This window comes from Nothoprocta perdicaria, unplaced genomic scaffold (assembly GCF_003342845.1).
Source record: "Nothoprocta perdicaria isolate Ctin4 unplaced genomic scaffold, notPer1 scaffold_6, whole genome shotgun sequence".
Taxonomy (NCBI): Eukaryota; Metazoa; Chordata; class Aves; order Tinamiformes; family Tinamidae; genus Nothoprocta; species Nothoprocta perdicaria.
The window spans coordinates 6802007-6821371 of record NW_020455865.1 but is presented as its reverse complement, the minus strand read 5'-3'; the positions used below and the strand labels follow the sequence as shown (position 1 = coordinate 6821371).

Here is a 19365-nt window from a genome sequence, read left to right as displayed (position 1 = left end):
TCAGGAGTCGGATTTCAGGGAAAATGGTGTCCTCTAAGGCTCAGCATTTTAGAGTCAAATTGGACTGCTTCTATTTCCGGAAAATAGAAGGTAGATTTACTGAACAATGCTGATCAAGCCCCACAGTTAAACTGTTTCACCTCAGATACTGCTGATAGAGGAGAATCCAAAGGTGACTACTGAAGGCAGCTCCCGCGGCGGGATGTGTCAAGAGCTCTGGCTGCAGCTGGGCTAGAAGAGCCAGATGCGTCTCAGCTGAAGAGCTCGAGATGGCAAAGGAGATTTCGAAGCTCTATCACAGCCCTGCTCCTGATAACAGATAAAGAGGAATGGAGGTACCCGCAAGGWACAGAACTGCGTTCTACTAGCTCTAAACGGGATAGCTCCACCAGCTCWCAGCAGCTAAAATCATTACAGCAGAGTTGTGCACACACACGTGTGTGCATTTTTAAGAATCTCGTTGATTTTTAATATTGTTATAAACCCAAGTACAATAAGGGGCTTGCTACTCAGCCTTGCTGCTGTTGGTGCAAGGTAATTGAGAATCATCCCTCTCCAGGATGAGGGTCTCCCCTTGAACACGTGCCATATCAAGGCTTTTACCAGCATTGGAGTTTTTCCCAAGCTCAAGTAATTTCCAAATTTTAGAAAAACTACCAAAAAAAATCCCTCTTTCATCACACAAAACTAACACAGCATAAATCCATCAAGCTCTGCTCCCCCATGACAGGGGAGGCCGCATCACTGAACAGTGCTCATCGCTCCCTGTTGGCAATTTCTCATCTCACTACGCTAGGAAGCTTTTACACAGTCATGCCCTTGGGGCTTGGGGCTGCAACACAGCTACCGACATTTCCCTCTGTCCCATAGGTTTTCACTGGTTGCAAAACACCCTCAAATGATGCACTTTCCCTGACATGTCTGGGAGCCACAAATTGGTCCTTGGGCAATTTAAGAGCTTCTCAGTTTTCTCAGGGACACAGGAGGGTGCCACATTGCAGTCCCTGTGCACCCAATGTTCAGCGAAAACTTCCTAGCAAAATCCAGAGGCAGGAAAAGTTCAGCTTCCATGGGGCCTTTCGAGAGGAAGCACTAATATCACCCATGAGAAAGCCAGCGGAGCTGCATCCACCAGCTGTCCTGGTGCACTTCCCCACCAGCATCTCTAGCAGCCGGGGTGCACTTTGGACAAACCCCAATTCCTGTGCTTCGCTCCTACATACAGGAACGCATTAGGACCGAGCTGTTCRTGCCTTTCCTCAGCTGTTCAATGTAGGAACCACCCTGTGCTCAAACTAAGAGTCATTCTGCACCAGCCCTCCTCCGCAAGCCATGTGGCCAGTTTCACAGCTGCTGCTTCAGCCAGCCATGGCAATACTTAGAGCAAAGATGATGACCCAATACTTGACTTTGGATCAGAGATCAAGCACAGGATTGTTAAAACAGCATTGTCACCTCCCCATGCACACAACTGGGCACTTTTTAAAAGCATTTCCTAAGTGCTCAGGCAGCCCACTCAAAAAGACAAATTGGCATGAAGCATYCCAGATGCCCAGCATGGTGTCCAGCGAGCAGGGACTCAAAGACAGTCACTTAATGCATCTGACTTACTGGAAGGGTGCAAAAAACAAGTCAAAGCTCCACAGGGGCACTGCCAAGAAGAGCTTCCCTGCAGCGTTTGACTGGACCACTCCTCAGCAGCTACCRCCAACTCCTCCCGGCCCGGGGGCTCTCTCCTCACAAAGATGCTAGGAAAATTCAGAAGGGAATGTGCTTTGCAGTCTCTCTGCAACTCCCTCTCAGCAGGATCCAGCAAACTACRGATTGGTCAAATTTGTGCTTCCATGCGTGTCCAGCATCTACTGTCTCTGCGAGTGCAGCTGAGGAAAGCCCCTTCAAATGGGATTCCTCCCCAATGGGGTTTTTCCTCCAGTACAAATCTATTTAGAAAGGAGATAAAGCATCTCCAGTTTGACTGAGGTTTTATTCAGAGAAAGCTCTGGCTCAGAAATAATTGCTGTTTGCTATAATTGGCAAGATGCAGGGAAGGAGGAGATACAAGTGGAGTCTGGTGCAATTTTGGGAGATTTGTTACGCTTAGCTCACTTCTATCAATTTCAGTGGCTCAGGCGCTTCTGACCTGTTGCTCAGCTTATTGTGAAAATGGCTTTTATTTACTGCACTTCCATTAAAAGATGAAATCCATGCATAGGGCTCACAGGGCAGAAAATCACAGTTTACGTCTCTGCTTATCTCCCTTGAGCGGCCTCAGCTCATTTTCGCCCTGGCTCACTCCCAGCTGCTATAAAAAATATTTCCAAGCACTGTTTGGAGTAGCCAAGCCCCTTTCCAGGCCACAGGGCAATAGACACATTTAGATTTTAAGGGCTGCAGCCATTGCATCAGCCCAAGTGTGGAGGACGGAGGGGAGAGGGATGCAGTGATGCGAACAGGCTCGTGGCTCGGATGGGACAAGACACTGCTTGTCCTTGCACTGGGAACGCAGACTCTGCCATGATCTCAACCACCCTTCGTGCCTTGGGCAGCACTGTTCTGCTGCCAAAAATCAGCTCCTGTTCCCCATGACCTACAGGGATGACTTTGTGCTGCACTTCTATCAGGCAACAGGGAGACGGGTGCCTCCACCCTTGGATTTTTAGACCATCCCTGTCTCAACTGCAAAGCCTTCCCTTGCTGCAGAGCAGACGATCGTCAATGCAGAAGCAGGCTCAGAGCTCTCTTCTGCACCAGATCCCAGCCCAGTCCTTCCCACAGGCATCACCAGAGTACTTCTCTCCAGAGCTGCAGCAGCAGCAAAGGCATCAGGTAACCTGTCAAAGCTGTGCATCTTCAAGGAGCAGGAAGGTAAGCTGACAAACCCACACATCCTCAAGAGAAGAGCAAGCACGACGGGATTTAGGTGCTGCTGCAGTGCTGGCTCCTGCCTTGCACAGTAGTCACTGCAAGTCACGCTAACTCAGGCGACAGGGAGCCCTGCATAAGCAGCTCTCCTGCCCTCTGTAAGAAGGTGTTTAATACTAAATACGCTGTCCTAGAGGATAGCTGAAGATGGTCCCCAGCATGGGGTTGCTAAGGTTACCTCGTCATCTACCTAATTAGAGAAGCCATCGCTCTGGCAGAGATCAGAAGTGTGCGTGCGGGGGGAGAGGTGGGGGGCTTTACACAATGCACATCATTTCTAAAACAAAAAGCAAAGCAAAAAAAAAAAATACAACCCAACAAAACGAAACAAAAAACCACTARCTCCTAATGAGACAGTGCATTACAGCAGTAACACTCAGCAGCAACGTTCCCCTCTCCCAGTGCCTAGCAGCTCTGGGAGACCCACTTGCAGAAGGACAGCAGCCCACTGGACACATGTGAGGCTATCTGAGCTGCCAAAAACAGCAAATCCTACTCTATCTAGTCCATTTTCCACCTCCACCCATCCTTCTTGCTTTTGGTTTCAACTCAAACCCCTTTCCTCAGCTTTGTAGGTACCTGGCCTAGGGCAGGGTAGCAGGAACCCCAGAATAATTCAGAAATCCCTTTTTTCCCACCAGCCCAACATGCCCATTTGACATGGGCACAGTTGAAGGAAACAAATACAAGTAAATAAAATAGAAAGGAGCTGCTCACCTCTCCTCAACCTCTAATCTACCAACATACTTGTCACYCCTCCCAAGCAGACGCCCTACCCACACTGTCATACCACCCTACCACCCAGCCCTCCTTTGCAAACCAACAAGTCCTTCTCCCCTCTAGTCTCCTTAGCCTTGACTGCTCCTCAGGACGTCCCTTAGATGGACGGGGAGTTTCTGCAGAGCTGCAGCCACCAGGCCAGCTGGGCTCCCAAAGCACGGTGCTTCGTAGGTGCCTTCTCTGCTCATACTGCAAAATCTGGGCATGACAGAAACCCTGAGCAGCYGCAAGCTTCAGACCGGGCTTCTAGAATGAGGGGCAGGTCATTTAATTTATGCTCAGTTTTGAATTTGCTCAGTCCCTCAGTTTTCCAAGGCCAGGAACCAGAGCAGGAAGATAGGCTGAGACACAGTGAAAAAAGTGAAATGTCTCCAAGTAGCGACAACCCTACGAGAGCCCCACTTTCCTCCGAAGGACCTGTAGACACTGTGTGTGCCCTGCCTACAGCTGCTGTGGTGCAGCCACCTGCCCGCTGCCTCCCCAGCTCTGGAACCTGAGGAGCTGCAAAAGGAGGGCAGGCACCATCACCAGGCACATCACCTGCACCCTTCCAGTTCAGGAATACCGCACACAGCATGTGCAGGTGGTGTCCCATCCAGCACAATCCGAAGGCTGGCAACCTTGGGAAAAAGAGCAGAAGTCATTCACGCTTCAGGGCCAGAGCTTCGAAGAAGTAAAGCAGTGTCATTCCTGGTTGGCAGTGTCACTGGGGTGTTAACTTTGCTGCTTCAGGAAAGTTGAAGAGCAGCGAGATTTAAAAGGAGGAGATGAAGCCAAAAATGCAAAGAGATCCCTGGAACTGAAGTACTTGCCAAGTTTCTCCATAACGCTTCAAGACACCCACTCATCTTCCCCAAGGGTTTGTCAGACTCACATGGCAAAAAATACACGCTCCCCACCCACCCAAATCCAAAAGAAGGGACCTTTAAATAAATCTGAAATTCAGGGCTGGCAGGAAGACAAAGTTGGGGGTGGAAGAAGGATTTTTAGTGTCTCTTTTCTAACAAACGAGCTGTGTGACAGCTTTCTGCAGCAGTTCAAGCCACATGGCCCTGCATCTCACACAGCCCCCTCAGACATCTTAAGAGATTGCTTTTAATTACAGGGCACAAGCTCAAGGGCCTCTGGGTTTCTAAGGGAGCACAACAGAACCTAGAACTTAATGGAAATAAAAAACCCATCACCATGCTTCAATGCATTTTAGAACGTCATTGAACAGGGAATCCCAAGAAGAGAGGCTGCAGGTCAGTGACCAACGATACTCTTCACCATCCTATGCCAACCAAAGGTGCAATCCCTGGAGAAACCTGGGTATATATACTTCTAGATAGGGGATATAGAAGTCTATTCTATCTATATACAATTTATACATACTTCTATACTGTATATACTTCTATACAGTATATAAATACACTTCTGTATAGAATATATATAAATCTGTATAGAAATATATATAGATAGTATATAGACTTCTATATCCCCTACATACTCTTCTRTACTATCCACAGAGCAGCCACAGAAGGCTGTGCTTGCAAGATGCCATGCAGGGACCCCAGAGATGGCATCTTACCCAGGCAAGGGGACAGCACGTGTGAGGGTCATGGGGCAGGAGCAGCCAGAGCYGCTGCTAGTAGAGCTGCGGTGGCCAGCCCCAGCCTCCCCCTTCATTCATAATTGAGACACTGCCATTTGGCTGATCCATTATGCAGATGCCTGCTAAACAGCTGTGAAAAATTTGTTTTCATTTGTGAGCTTTCAGACCAGCTCTAATGGCAAGGAAATGCCAATAGGGTTGGAAGCGGCAGGAGCAGCGCATCAACAGGCAAGGGCTCAGCACGGGGAAAACAGGGGCAGTGAGGCTGCACGTGCCCTGGTTCTTGGCTCCATCAAGCTCTCCCCATCCCATCCCTTTTTTTCACCCACTGTTGCTGCACCTCTGACCCTTCAGCTACCCTGGATGGAATTTCCAGAGGGGAATTAGCATCCAAAGGGGCAAGGTCCCATATTGCTCCCTCCRTTTGGGGCCATGCAGAGTTCCTCTTGCCCAGTATGCCCCAGTAACACCAACAGCATTGCAACCCACTCATTTCCACCATGCTAGATACATGATCGCTGGCACCACCATCAAACCTATCAGATTCAGGCACTGTCATGTTTAGTTAGGGCCAAAGAAAGTTTGTCAGGAGTTGAAAATATGTCTATTTTTTAAAATGTGTCAGTTTAAGATGACACAGTATTTCCAGCATCACACTCCCCTTCAGCATTTTCATAACAATGCTACAATTGCTGCTTCAAAACATCTTTTCAAACTTATTGTTCCCACAGACATGGAACTTTAAAGCTCAGAACTCAATCAAAGAGYTGCAATCAAACTGGAACAAGTCTTTCTCGGATTAAAAAGAAGCTCTCTCTTTTATCCAGTTCTAATTAATTGAGATAGCTCTCCCTCTGCACGAGCCTCTGGTCAGCACTCTGCATCCATTAGACCRCAAAGGAAATCTCCTTATCCCTCACTGGAGACAAGATAGGACAGAGTGGAAAGCACAACAAGCTGAAGTGTCCCATTCCTGTTGGGAGTTGTTTTAGAGCCTAYTGCCCTAACGCACCGCCTGAAGCAGGATTCACCCTTCTTTTGCTAAGAAGGTGTTGGAAAGACAAGTAGCTCATCTCAGAAAGCTGTATTGCCCTTGGAGGATCCCCTTGCAATGTGCAGTGCAGCGTCCCCATACACAGCAGCTTTCTAGACAGGTAAATACAATGGAGGAGCAGGAAGGAGACACAATGGAGCCCTKCAAGAGCTGCAGCGGGACTCTCTCAAGCCACACGTCTTATTGCAGCAACGAGCAASCAAGAGACTTCAGCCACCAGCCATGACATTAAGGACATCCGTCCATGATAGGAACCCCGCTGTCCTCGTCACGGGAGCGCTGCCCACGTTTTGGACCATGCATGCACATCCTCCAAATGACAAGAGCAGCGAAACACAAGGATATTAGAGGCAGGGAACAGACCGTCATTCAGGGGCTGCATGCAGCCTGCAAGCCAGGAGTTTTCTCATGTGTCTTGGAGGATTAAAACTAACTCCAACAGTGCAGATGGCTGATCTGCTAGCATTCACACAGAAAATCTTGGAGTTACCCTCCACTTTTAYCATTACAAATGCATGTCCATGCATGGGACTGATTTATATGTCATGCAGCATCATTAGCATCCCAGAGCATCCTGTTGCACTGATTTAGSCCCAACTGAGGAAATAGAGACCCAGAAATCCTTTACTTGCTTTTACTAGTCAAATTACAGCTGTAAGGTGGTTCCTAGGCTTGTCCCCGGCACCTCCTCTCCTGTCCAGCATGAYGCTGGATCTCATGGGCCCTCCCACTGTCAGAGGTGATGCAGAACTGCTAACAAAAATAATAGCTCTTCCTGAATCCAATTCTTCCCCCATTCAACAGCAGCAAAGCCAGCAGCACATTAACACCTCATGGGTCACCTCTAGGTGCCTTCAGAGAAGCTTTAGGGAAAGACAATCAGAACAAACTGCAGTAAAACCAGTAATACTCTCTATTAACAAATAATCTCTATCTTTTATGACCTTGTCAGGACATATATACGCTACAGCCAGGACATAAATTTTACCCCCCTTCCTCGGCCTCCCATTACCAGGGACTGGGGCTGCTGTGCCAAACGTGCTCCCTGGCAGAGAGGGGCAGTTCAGGAGCCCACTCCCAGGGCCCTGGGCACACAGCTGCTGCAGGTGTGCACCAGGCACTTCCTATACAACTCTGCACCATGTCTGACAAGGAGAGGCTTTGTAGACCAAGAGGTACTAAAAAAAAAATCGTTTTAAAATGACTCGTTGCACACCATAAACCATCAGGGAAGTCTGCCAAGCAGATAAAAACAGGCAAACACAGCTCCCTACGGGCAGGAAACGACATTTTGGGGGGAGGAACTCAGCTGGAAGATGCAACAGGAGAAAGGYCACCCTGCAGTGAAGTACAGGAAGGCTCTTCTCAGCAGGCCCAACTCTTCCTCAGACAGTCCTACACACACTCTGCATCCCATCACAACATGGAGCCCACCTAGGGTTGGCCTTCAGGGCTGCCAGCAAGCTTAACYGACAGGAGGGTTGCAAACAGGACTTTTTTTCCTGTTTAAGTGGCTCATTGAAAGCAACACAAAAGCCATCATGATCAAGGAGGGGAAGATTTTATGACAATATTYCTTGCAAGTCCCAAGAGCAGTGAAAAACTCCCCCGCTACGCAGGATCACCCGGCACCCAACAGTGGCCAGAGACACYGACACTGGCACCTCCATCTCGGAGCTCGCATGCTGCTCAAATCCCAGTTCTCATCCTTGTTCCTACGTACTGCTGGGCTGCAGAATATTAAAGAACAGCTAAAGAACAGAAGAATATTAAAGGACAGATGCACTGTTTGTTTGCAAGGAGCAAAAACCAGAGGAGGGGGAAACAGCAGTGCTGGGACACGATGAAACGTCAGCAATGTAATGGAGTTGGTTTCAAGCAGCTCTGGTTTCATGAATCACGTTAAAAGACAACACTGTAGCTATTTAATTAAAAGCACATTTTCAGTTTGTATGATTTTTATGAAAAAAAGAAAAAAGCACTAGACACACACAGCTGTTCAGCCAATACAACCAGGCATGTAACTGCCATAACTACTGTAAAAACGACCACAAACTTCTATTGCCTTCTCAAAATCCAATCAATTTTGGAGGCTCTTAATATCTAGGAAGCATGAACAAAGCTGGCAATCTGCATCCTGTTCCCTATGGCAGTGCAACTGCTGCTGAGCTCACCTCAATACTCAAAAAGCTCAAAAACAGTCCCCTCAGCTCAGGACCCATTTGGAGGTGTCATCAGGATAGGGGTCAGAGAGACAAAGCTGAYGGACCTGCAGGGGGGAAATCCCTGGAGCTCCCCAGGGAAGAGACAGAAGGGCTTGGAGACATCAGTGCGGGAAGCAAAGCCTACTTGGAAAATGCATGCTACAACTCTTTATGCCATGCAGGAACAAAAAAATAGATCAAAATTTATATATAATATCTATATAATTATATGTGTGTGTATAAGTGTATATATATTATAAAGCTTTTCCAAAACCATCCACTGCGACAATGTTTGTAGCACTCACCTGGGAATGTGAATCACGACTTTGAGGTGTCTCTGCTCTATCCCAAGGCACCCACAGCTATTCCCACACCCAGAAACACCACAAAAATAAGCTCCCTTGCTGGCACACGGCATCCTTCATCGCACAGCTACCAGGAGAGGGTGTTGCAGGCATCGCCCTCAGCTCTGCACCTCCTCAGCACTCTGGGCACCAGGATGCATTTAAAAGGGAAAAGTTACAGAGTTGTTGGTTTATCGTTTGCTGACAGCATGCATTTAGGATCTARCCAGCATGGGCAAACACGTTCCCTAAACAAACTGCTGAACAAAGCTGGCTAGGCACATACTGCTGCACACAAAAATAGACTCAAGCTCAGTGCCGTTTTTCCAAGCRTATGCCTATGATGATCGCTTGCATTTGACACCCGTTATCCCACTTTCTGTTTTGATTCTTAGGCTCTGTCCCCCCACTGACAGCAGTGCTGGGCTCCTACCACCTCCCACCAATCTCCGCCTTAAAGCTGCATGAAAGCAACTCCCACTCACTTTTGCTGTCCAAAAAAAAAATATTTTTGCCCCCATTTTTGCACAACCACTAGCTAACATGGTTTCCCTTCCCCTCTCAAGGAATCCTGGCTCAGATAAGGCAACCTGAACAGCACTAGCCCGAAATCAGGCTTCATAAAGCTGCCCATGCAGGCAGGAAGGGAATGTGTCACCGCGGAGATTAGACCGCAGCCTTTACTGATAGCATTCAGTCACCCCGGCAGGCCGCAGCACACCGCGTTTGTAAAGCTCCTTGGGAATCCTTCAAGATGAAAGGTACAATATGATACGGCTGTATTATATCCACGGGCTTTGTTACAGTACACATTTCCTAGCATGGTTTTATTGCTAGAACACAAAGTTCATCTGAAGCCCAGGGGCTCTTCAGGTTATAAATGCACCCCTATATCCTTCCATCAGGTCCATGGGTGATGGAAAACACAGGAGCCCCTGAKGTGAACGAGGTAGTTGGAGCACCCTTCCAGCAAGAAGAGCTGGTGAGGACCAGCTGGCACAGTAAGGGGAAGGACCTCGCTGCCGGATGGGCTTCAGTCTGCAGCCATATCACCATCCTACACTGTTGCCAGCTCCTATTTTCTGTCAATTGGTTCTGCATTTTAGGGATGTTCTGCACTCCCTGGTCCACTAATAACTCGGGAACCAGAAGGCACAGCAAGGAAGGGATACAGGCTTCAAGCAGCATTGGGACAGACACCATCACAGCTGCAGCGGGCAGTTGGTCACACACACACACTGCAATGCCAGGCCATGCAACACAGACCCTTCCCTTGCGAGCAGCCCTATCGACTAGCCAGGCACCCCAGTTTTGCAGTACAGCCCAGACAAGAGCAGAGTGCAGGGCTCCATCCTCCAGTAAGGATCCTCCAACCCAACCACAAGATAAAGGGTGACAAAGTAGGGAGTGAACCAGAGCCTCAAGTTATCTGCTTACAGGGATGCTCCCCACAGCTTCTCTGCAGCACCCCCAGCTGTTGGCACAGCTCGGCACCAAACAAACAGATRTATAAGCCTGGCCTTCAAACCCATGGCCCAAAGGGGCTGGACCAAAGTGATAGAGTGAAGAGAAATTGTGGTCAARTGGCTTCTGTGTGACCACATGGCACAGAAGTAGAGCTGGGAAGAAACTGCAAAGGTTCTGGGTTCTATCACCACACTGCTGAGGCTCTACACCCACATCTTGCTCCCTCRCTGTTCTGCTTTTAAGAGGGCAGAGGCGCATCCTAAGTCAGTCTGCGTGGACAGTGCCTCTCTGCGGACATCTCATCAGCGCTGCAGAAAGGTATCAAATATCCAAATAACTATCAGCAGACTYCCAGAGTTAGACCAGAGCAGAGCCATCCCTCCATGGCATCAACATGGGCAAGTGTCCAGCCTCGAGTCCACAACATGAGCCTGGCAAGGATCAGCATTCCAAAGAGCCTCGCTCTCCCCGGCATCTCCAATGTCAGCTCACGAGTGCAGCTGTCTGCACAAGTTAGGGTTTATTCACGCACTTCAGAAGCGTGTGACAACACATCCAAGATGCTACATACAACCCCACGTACAGCACTGCTCGCTCCGCAAGACAAGAGATGCAAAGCTAACCTTTTATCAAGTCCAAAAGGACATCGGAGCAGCACTCCACAGGGGCCACATTTCCCTGGGGTCAGTGACAGCCCTTGCCTCCCTCTCCTTAGTGGGATCAATCTGTGCATRTGCCCAAAAGCAACCCCAGTAACTCAGTAATCTTCCTAAATACAGCAGTTACCAGGTGACCGGGAAAAATCTCCTTTACTGCTGATATTGCTAATGGAAAATTTCTCTCCTTTTTCTGCTGTTTCCAAGCCAGACATGGTTTGATACAGACCCCTTCTCACATACAGATGGGTGAACTGGAAGCACAGAGGACAGGGGTGCAAGACTGAGGGAAGCAGCTAATGAGAAACAGGAGGGGACCTGCACTTCATTCTTCCTCCCTATCAGCCTCTGTGTGGCGACAACATCCGGGCTCCAAACCACATCTCCTCATCTTCTCCCAGCAGGAATGCCACTCTCCTCCCCAGACCACTGAGAGCCAAGCACTCCAGATACATTCAAATGGCCCCAGCCAGCCCAGCTCCTGCTCTGAGCAGAGACAACCAGGATTAGTGGTCCAAAAATCATTTGTATCACAATTTTCCTTACTCATCTCCTTCCCAGCAGCTTTGCCCAGTCAGTGTAGATGCAGGAGGCCAAGATCACTGTCTGTCCCTCTGTTTGCTGTTCTGCTTCTTCAATACCATTAAGTGTCTCCATGCTGTCTGGACACTGAAAACCTTAACCAAATTAGCCACGACCTGCGCAGCAGCACAAACATCCAATTCTTTTAAGTGGCACCACATCTTGATCAGGTTACATATAAAAATCATACCTGCTCAATGCTGTCACCATTCCTACAGGCAGCAGAGGAGGCWGGACTAGTGAGAGCATGGGGAGATTGGGCAAGGCTCATTGTTCCCCACTTCAGATGGCTGCAACTGGAGGAAGGAAACTCCAGAGCTGAGCTATGAGCTTCCCTGCTCTACCAAGTGTACTACAGACAGCAACAGCAGCAGTGCTGTTTTCTCCACTTTTCCCTTCACTCTCTAAACCTGATCTATGCCCACATCCTGCAAGACATTTTGCTGGCCTTTGGTGTGACAGCACGCACTTCTCAAGTCACCTGCGACTGTTAACATCTSTGCTAAGATAGCGCAGATCTGTGCTAAGATAGCGCTAAGATCAATATCTCCTCTTTCCCATAAGTGACACCAGCCTATTCTCTTGCYGTCCCGGGCGATCCCAAGCCTGAATTCCTGTTACTCAGGTAACACCAAGGGCTCAGCAGAATTTCACAGCTAGCCAACATTGCCCATTAGCACCATATCCAGAGGCAGAGAAAAGACTTGTCCATCAAACAGCACAGGTTCAGCTTTAAGGGCTGAGAAAGGAGGAGACAGCAGGGCTGCGGAGATGCACACACATATACACACCATGGCAATGCCCATATATACCCACCATGACTTTCTGTAGCACCACTCATCTCCCCAGCCCCCAAAGCCCAATGAGACATGTGAGTTCTCCACCAGTACTAAAGAAAACRGTATTTTTTCCTCCCAATAAAGAGTGTGAATTAAAGTCTCTAGTACACCTACATCCCCAAAGTCACCTCCCTTGCACAGAAGCAAGTGGGGGAACCAGTGGGATCCCCAGGCTGCCTCAGCTGCTGTGCAGCTGCAGAATACAGGCTGCTCTTGCTATACTTAATCTTCTGTTGCCACTAGCTGGTCAATATGGGTACTCTTGGAAAGCAGCAATTCCCTGAAAACAGTCATTCAGCTACAGGCTTCAATTTTAACTGTGATTCTCCCTTGCAAAAGCATTCAAGAAAATCATTGCAAGCCCACATCCCCCTTGCCAGACAAGCTAGATTCGACCTTGTCTTCGTTGCGGTGGGAGGAAGCAATCACCTGTGCGATGGACCCATGTTAATGCTCATTTTGTGGCTTTGCAGGACATCAAACACCACTTTGGGGGTGGGCAAGGAGGAGGCCAAGGAGTCCAGCAACAAGAGCTAAACAGGAGATCAGGTCAGGTAAACACACTGAGGCATCACAGGACTCCTGGCAAGCAGAACCTCACTCTGTCAGGGAACTATAATGGGCTGAAACCCCAGATATTCACCAGATACCTCCAAAGCTGTGCAGAGATGTGTGCAAACCTCCCCATCTCAGCCTTTCTGTGTGTTACAGAGCCTGTCATTTCTGCAGTTACTGCAGCCTAGAGCTCAGGACCCCACCACTGACCCCACCACCCTGCCTGCCCTGGAGCATCTGCACAATGATGTGAGGTCAAGGACCGTCCAGTCTCTTCTGCCTTTGGCTGGCAGGGACAAGAACCCAATGGCCTAGGGTGATCGTATAGTTTCATGCAAGGTGGTGGTGGGGGGGGGAATGACACATATAAAACTACATATTCAAAAAAAAAAAAGTAAAAAAGTTAGCATAAGGTTTTTCTCTTGCCTGAATTACTTTTCTGCAGAAAATTCAAAAAGCTGGGAGTTTTGCTCAGAATGAGAACAGAGGCTCTTCCCCCGCTGAATTCTCTGCAGGACAACGGCTGTCTTCATCTCAGAAGGATTAAGCTTAAAAAGTTTCTCCACTATTTCCCTACCCCTGCAAGCCTCCCGCAGCACTGCAGAAGCTGCTCAAACAGCATCCATTAAAGCCATTATGAGGAGGAAGAGGGAAGCAGAGGGAAACTTAAAACAAGGCGCAAACAAGAAACTGGAGCCCCTTCTGCTCACACGGCACAGCGCTGGCCAGCTGCTTGGTGCACAACGGCAGCAGCAAATTAGAAAGAACAGACACTGACTTTCCCCAAAGGAAAAATCACATTTCCTGCCAGGCCAGGCAGGCTTTCAGGCCAGGAGCTACATGATCCCAAAGGCGGCTTGCTTGGGATGCAGCACCACGCACAGCATCCTTCCACATGAGCYGCTCAGCTTGTTCCTCCTGCACAGGGACCAGCTCCCACTATGACCCTCTGACAAAATTAGCAGTCCAAAAGCAAGGAAAGTCCAACATTTGCAGTGATAAATATGACTGCAGCATTTGTTACCCATCTCTTCTGCTTCTGCCTTCCCCAAGGTAGTCTGCACAACCTGAAGACCTCCCAGAGCATCAAACGTGACAGCAACAAGGAAGGTAGCCCCAGCTCTTGGACATCCCCTGGTTCCTCATCCCAAGAAGCCAACTCAATTTTGATTTCCTTTGCTTATCTCCTGGAAAATGCTACTTTTTACCCCCAGTCTACTTTGGAAATAGCTAGAAAAAGYCCCATTCCATTAACCATACTTCTTGCCAAAAGCACATGTAAATTCTTCAATTCTAGCAGGAGACAGTTGACACAGTTATTTAAACCCAACTGGAGATATCTGCTTGTCTTTACCACATAGAGATAACACAATTTTTAAAAAACTAGCTCAGAGGAAATAATCCTTGAKCCTAAGGTAGCCAACGTGCAACTAGAGAGTCTCGTGGTGAGAACTTTATCCCTCTGCTACCCACTAAGATCATGCAGCCCAAAACAAAGTAGAGCAAGTACCTCAAAGAGCAGCATCAAAAAGTTCCTGTCACAGCAGGCTTAACCAGCAGCTTCTCCACACAGTTTTGCAAAAATCCACGTCTTGACAAAAACCAAGGCGATAACACAAGTAGTCTTAAGAAAAGCAGTAATTTCAAAAACCTTGAGAGAATTAGATGYCCTGCCCCATTTTAATGCATTCCTGCGCTAAGGAAGAAAAAAGTAATCAAGCTCCCAGGTGGCTGCAGAAGTKGAGACATAAAACAGAGGATGAGACACAGAACAGAGGAGTAGATAGAAGATCCATATAGCTTCAATGGCCGGGGACGACTGTATTCATACTCCACACAATGGTGCCGCAGTTGGACACCGACAAYGCAGGTGCACAAGCACCTTCTGTGGCAGCCACCAAAACGCAACAGCCAGCAGCACCGCAGATGCAAGTCAAACAGCAGCCATTAAAGCCACTTATAAGAAGRTTGCAGTAAACTGCTCTTATGAAAACCACTATCAGCTAAGGAGCAGTGCTGAAAACTTCCCTGCCTCTCCCTCTCCCCCCCACCTCTCTCTCTCTCTCTGTGTATATGTATATATAATTCTGCACACATATACACAGTGCTCATCTAAATTAGCTCAGAAGCTAACTACTTCATTCCCTGAATTGCCCTTTAAACGGCTACACTGCTTGCGGAGCAGCTATTGTACAGCCCACATGGCTGCTGGCTAAATCAAGATACACACCTTGGAGAGACCTCATTGTGCAAGAATAAAGTCAATGATAGGCTGCACCATTTTCCAGTGTAACACTAGAAGAATTAGGGGGRAAAAAAAAAAAAAGAAGTACCGCAAAGCATCAGTTGTATCCAAGGTTATGGAAAGGGCAGGATGCTGCTTCAGGAAAGGGGATGCACAGCTATTCATAACGCACTGATGGCAAAGTTACATGTGTCATTTCCTGCCACCACTCTGCTGCATAATTTTGAAGAAATGAAATTTTGGCATAAGAGGAGGAACATCCTTCTGAACTCTAATGCAAGAGATTAAAAAAACACTAGTAAGAGAATAGGTACCATGGACAACGTGACMCCTTGCTGCAGGGAGGACACTGAGCAAGCATGAGCTTTGGGATGTTATTTTAGCTGCAAGTCCACGCTGCAGGCAGGAGGGGCGAATTGAGGAATTACACATTTACTGACTGTTCAGGAAGGATYAAATCCTTCCCTGCTCTTGCCTCCACAGCTGCCTTCAAGCGCATGCAAGCGGGCAAAGCCAGCGCAAACTCCAGGCAGTCCCGGCGCTCGCGGAGCATCCCTGGGCTCCCACTACCCCCTAGTGGGCTGGCACGCGCTTCCCGCACTCCACTTGCTCGCGGATCACGCGCGCTCGCTCTCAAGGATGCGAGCGGCTTCCTTCCGCACATGTGCCTCCAGCCACGCCAGCACGGCGCCAAGAACACGGAGCAGAGGAACTGCGTGGGAATCTCCTTCCAGGGATTTTTTTTTTTTTTTTTTTCCCGAGCATCAGTGATGCAGTAGCTGCAGCAGAAGAGGTTTTCCTGCTTTTCCAAAGCTCCTGCTGCTGGCCTGGGAAGGCAGCAGTGCTCACAGCACTCGGCAGCTCGAGATGCTCAGCATGGGGTCAGCCCAAAGGTGGTTAATCCAAGCTGCAGCTCTTGGAGGCAGTGAGTGTCACAGARTCCCAGCTCATGTGGGGTTTGGAAAGGGATTTAGGCTCACCCCAAAACAAAAACAAGATAAGAAAAGCTAGAAGTGCCTCATATCTCAGTTTTTCAGGGCATCAAGAGTTGCTTCATACCTGATTTTAAGGAAAACCAATGCAAAGCACCGCATACCTTTCATACCAACCACTGACTTAAGGCATCTGTCTGGCTCATTTGCACTCGAAACATCCTCCCTGCCCCCAGCCCCAAAGGCAGTTTCACACAGCTGCAGAAAAGGCACCTGCAAACCTTTAGCTACAGGTCTCTCACCCTCCTTTAATACAGAGTGACAAGGGGCACAGGGGCCACACCAAAACTGGGAGTCMTCTTGAGCAGGGGAACCCTTGAGCGGGTCTGGAGCTCCACACTCTGCCTCCCTGAGCAGCATCACTCCTTTAAACCAACTCAGCATCGGGACACAGAGGAGCCCCTTTAGTGCCACTTTCATGCAAAATCCCCTCCAGATGCTGTTTGGAGTATCTGGCCTGAGGCGGGCACTTTAGAAGGTTTTTCTAACACATCCCTAACCCCAGGAAGCCAGAAATTCATCTTTGCTAGCAACAAGAGCCTGCATGCAAAGACAGTAAGAAACCTTCACCACTTCAGCTCTTAAATACTCTGARCTCAGGCCTGAATACCTGCTAACCACATTCTAGCGACAAACACGCACGTAACATCAGAAACTAGCTAYTGATAAGGGTTATTGAAAGTTATTTTTCATGCAGGGAGAACAAATTGCTCAATGCAATCCCTGCCTACTAGTCTATATATGACACTACTTTCACCTCTAAGAGCCTATATCAGGTCACACTCAAGGCAGTATCAGTTTTAGGGTCCGCAACTACTGCCGAGCTTAGGAAAGGCTGCAGCATGAAAAAACAATCCTGTACTATTTATTGCACTAGAAAATGAGCATMCAAACCAGCAAAAACGCTCCAACGCACTCATCCAGAAAGGAGCTAAGCATATCTGAGACCCGGTTGCCATTCCACTGGAGAAAAAAAAAAAAATGCAGCAAATTTGAAATATCAGAGCAGCCACAGCAATTCATGAGCTAGACCTTGGGGAAGGACAAGTGTTTTACCTTCTTTTAAGGCAAGGTGCTGATTAATTTCAGAAATGCGATGAAGCCATCCCACCATRGGTAGAGCCTCAATTTATCTTCCAGCATGCCTGGCACTGGGGGCTTTGGGGAAAGGACGGGTATACGTGGGGTCTTTAGTCCATCAAGGSACAGCAAACAAAACAGTTTTGCAAGAGACAGTACATGTTTAAGAGCACACAAATAATCAAAATCCCAAGCAAGCAAAAGAGATTTTTTTAGCCCGAGACACAGTCTCTCTGCCAGCAGTCACTCACAGAAGGAGGATTTGCCACACAAGATCATCTCTCTGATCTATCAAGATGAATTTCTCTCCTTTAACATGAGCTACTACCCACACTCTACACAGAGGAGTTCTTTGCCTTACGATATATTTAGCCCAGTGTGCAATTCACACCCAGTCCCTGAAGAAGCTGTACTCTAACCTGAAAATTCAGGGCAGTGAACCATGAAACTTCCCCTTACTCTTAATCATTATAAGGCAAATGTCAATCTTACAGCATCAAATCTTTGCTTCTCACTTTTATTGCTAGAAATAGAGTATCTGGTTTGCTTGGGATTTTTGTGGTTGACCAACCATGTCTAAGGAAGGCAAACTGCAGAGTCAGAACCAAAGAGATTCAGTTCAAGAAGTACCACCAACTTACTTATGGCAGGCACGCACAAGGAGAGAAAGCTTCACAGAGCGCAAAATGAAAGGCCTGGGAACCCCGATCATTCTCKTACTGTGGTACACGATGCTCAGTGAAACAGCGGCCACTTCCACAGGGCAAGGGAACAGACCCACACCTCGGTCCATTGCATGGGAAATAACCTTGACACACGAGCTGCACACAAGGATATGCAACACACTGGAAGTCACAATGTGGCTGCGTTAAGCAGCAYCTCAGACATGAAGTTCAGTAGGTACTCAGTGGATAAGGAGGAGCTGTATAGAGATCAGCAACAAACCCCTCAGTGATCTGCACGGCAAACACCAAGCTTTCCATGCAGAATCCAGAGCGGTTCACTTTTGCCGAGCGCAGCAAGGCAGGTCAACACACACAACAGGATAAAAGTGACAAGGTGCAGCTCAGGTACCCCATGTAAAAAGACAAGACCAGGCACTCACATGAAAGTACGACAACATAAATCTTCCTAGTCSAACTTCCATCATCCTCCCCTTCCTAAGTCGGGGGGTAAAAAAATACACATATATATGTATATGACAATATGAAATATGGCATAAGTCTGCAGACATTCTGCAACAGACCCAGCAACCGGAGTTGTGCATGAAGCAAGACGAGCACTTATAAATTCAGCCTCCTGCTAGACAAACAGTTCCTCCTTCCCTGCCAGGCTCCGCTGTAGCTTCTCTAGGGTGAAGTGTCTTAAGTTGAAGTACGAGAGACAGCATCCATCACTTTATAGCCTGGGTGAAGATGCTTTACTCGCAGGTCTGTCTTTTTTATTTAAAAAAATAAAAAAAATAAAATAAAATAAAATAATAAAAAAAAGCAACACAGCAGCCTCCAGGCCCTGATCTACAGAAAGGGAAACTACCTCCCCAGCAGAGAAGAGGGGTGCATGCCAAGGCCAAGGGAGGGGGGAGAAGCTGCAGCCCTCACGGGTCGAGAAGCCCCAGGTGCTCCGCGAGGTCGCGCGCGCTGCGGGGGAGCCCCGGGGCGGCCGCGGGGACCGGAGCGGCGCCGGGGGAGGCGGGCACGGAGTGCGGCGGGTTACTCGGGCTTGGGGAGGGGGGAACAAGCCGGTCCGGGCCGTCGCGCGCCTACCGAGGGTGAAGAAGGGCAGCTCGGTGTTGTCCAGGTCGTCCTGCACGGCGACGCGCCCGGGCAGCTCGTTGCGGACGAAGAGCATGAGGCGGGAGTCGGCGGCGGCGGCGGGCGGCGGGGCGCCGCTCCAGCTGATGTCGTTCTCGCGGAGCACGGGCAGCGTGGACACCGTGACCGTCTTCACGCGGCACGGGCCGGCGGGCTCCCGCGACGCCGCCGAGCCGGGCCCGCCGCCCGGCAGCGCCAGCAGCGCCAGCAGCAGCACCGAGGAGGCGGCATCGCGGC

The 19365-nt window shown here is 48.9% G+C and overlaps 1 protein-coding gene across 1 annotated transcript in view; it reads right to left on the bottom strand.

The window, feature by feature from the left end:
* The window catches only part of LOC112956099 (astrotactin-2-like), a gene marked incomplete at its 5' end in the record, with an annotated part of 68406 nt that extends 49064 nt beyond the window's left edge, over window positions 1-19342 (bottom strand). The window contains one exon of the mRNA XM_026049606.1: window positions 19081-19342. Coding sequence (XP_025905391.1) covers window positions 19081-19342 — 262 coding nt within the window. The remainder of the gene's footprint in view (window positions 1-19080) is intronic.
* Between the last annotated feature and the right edge of the window lie 23 nt (window positions 19343-19365).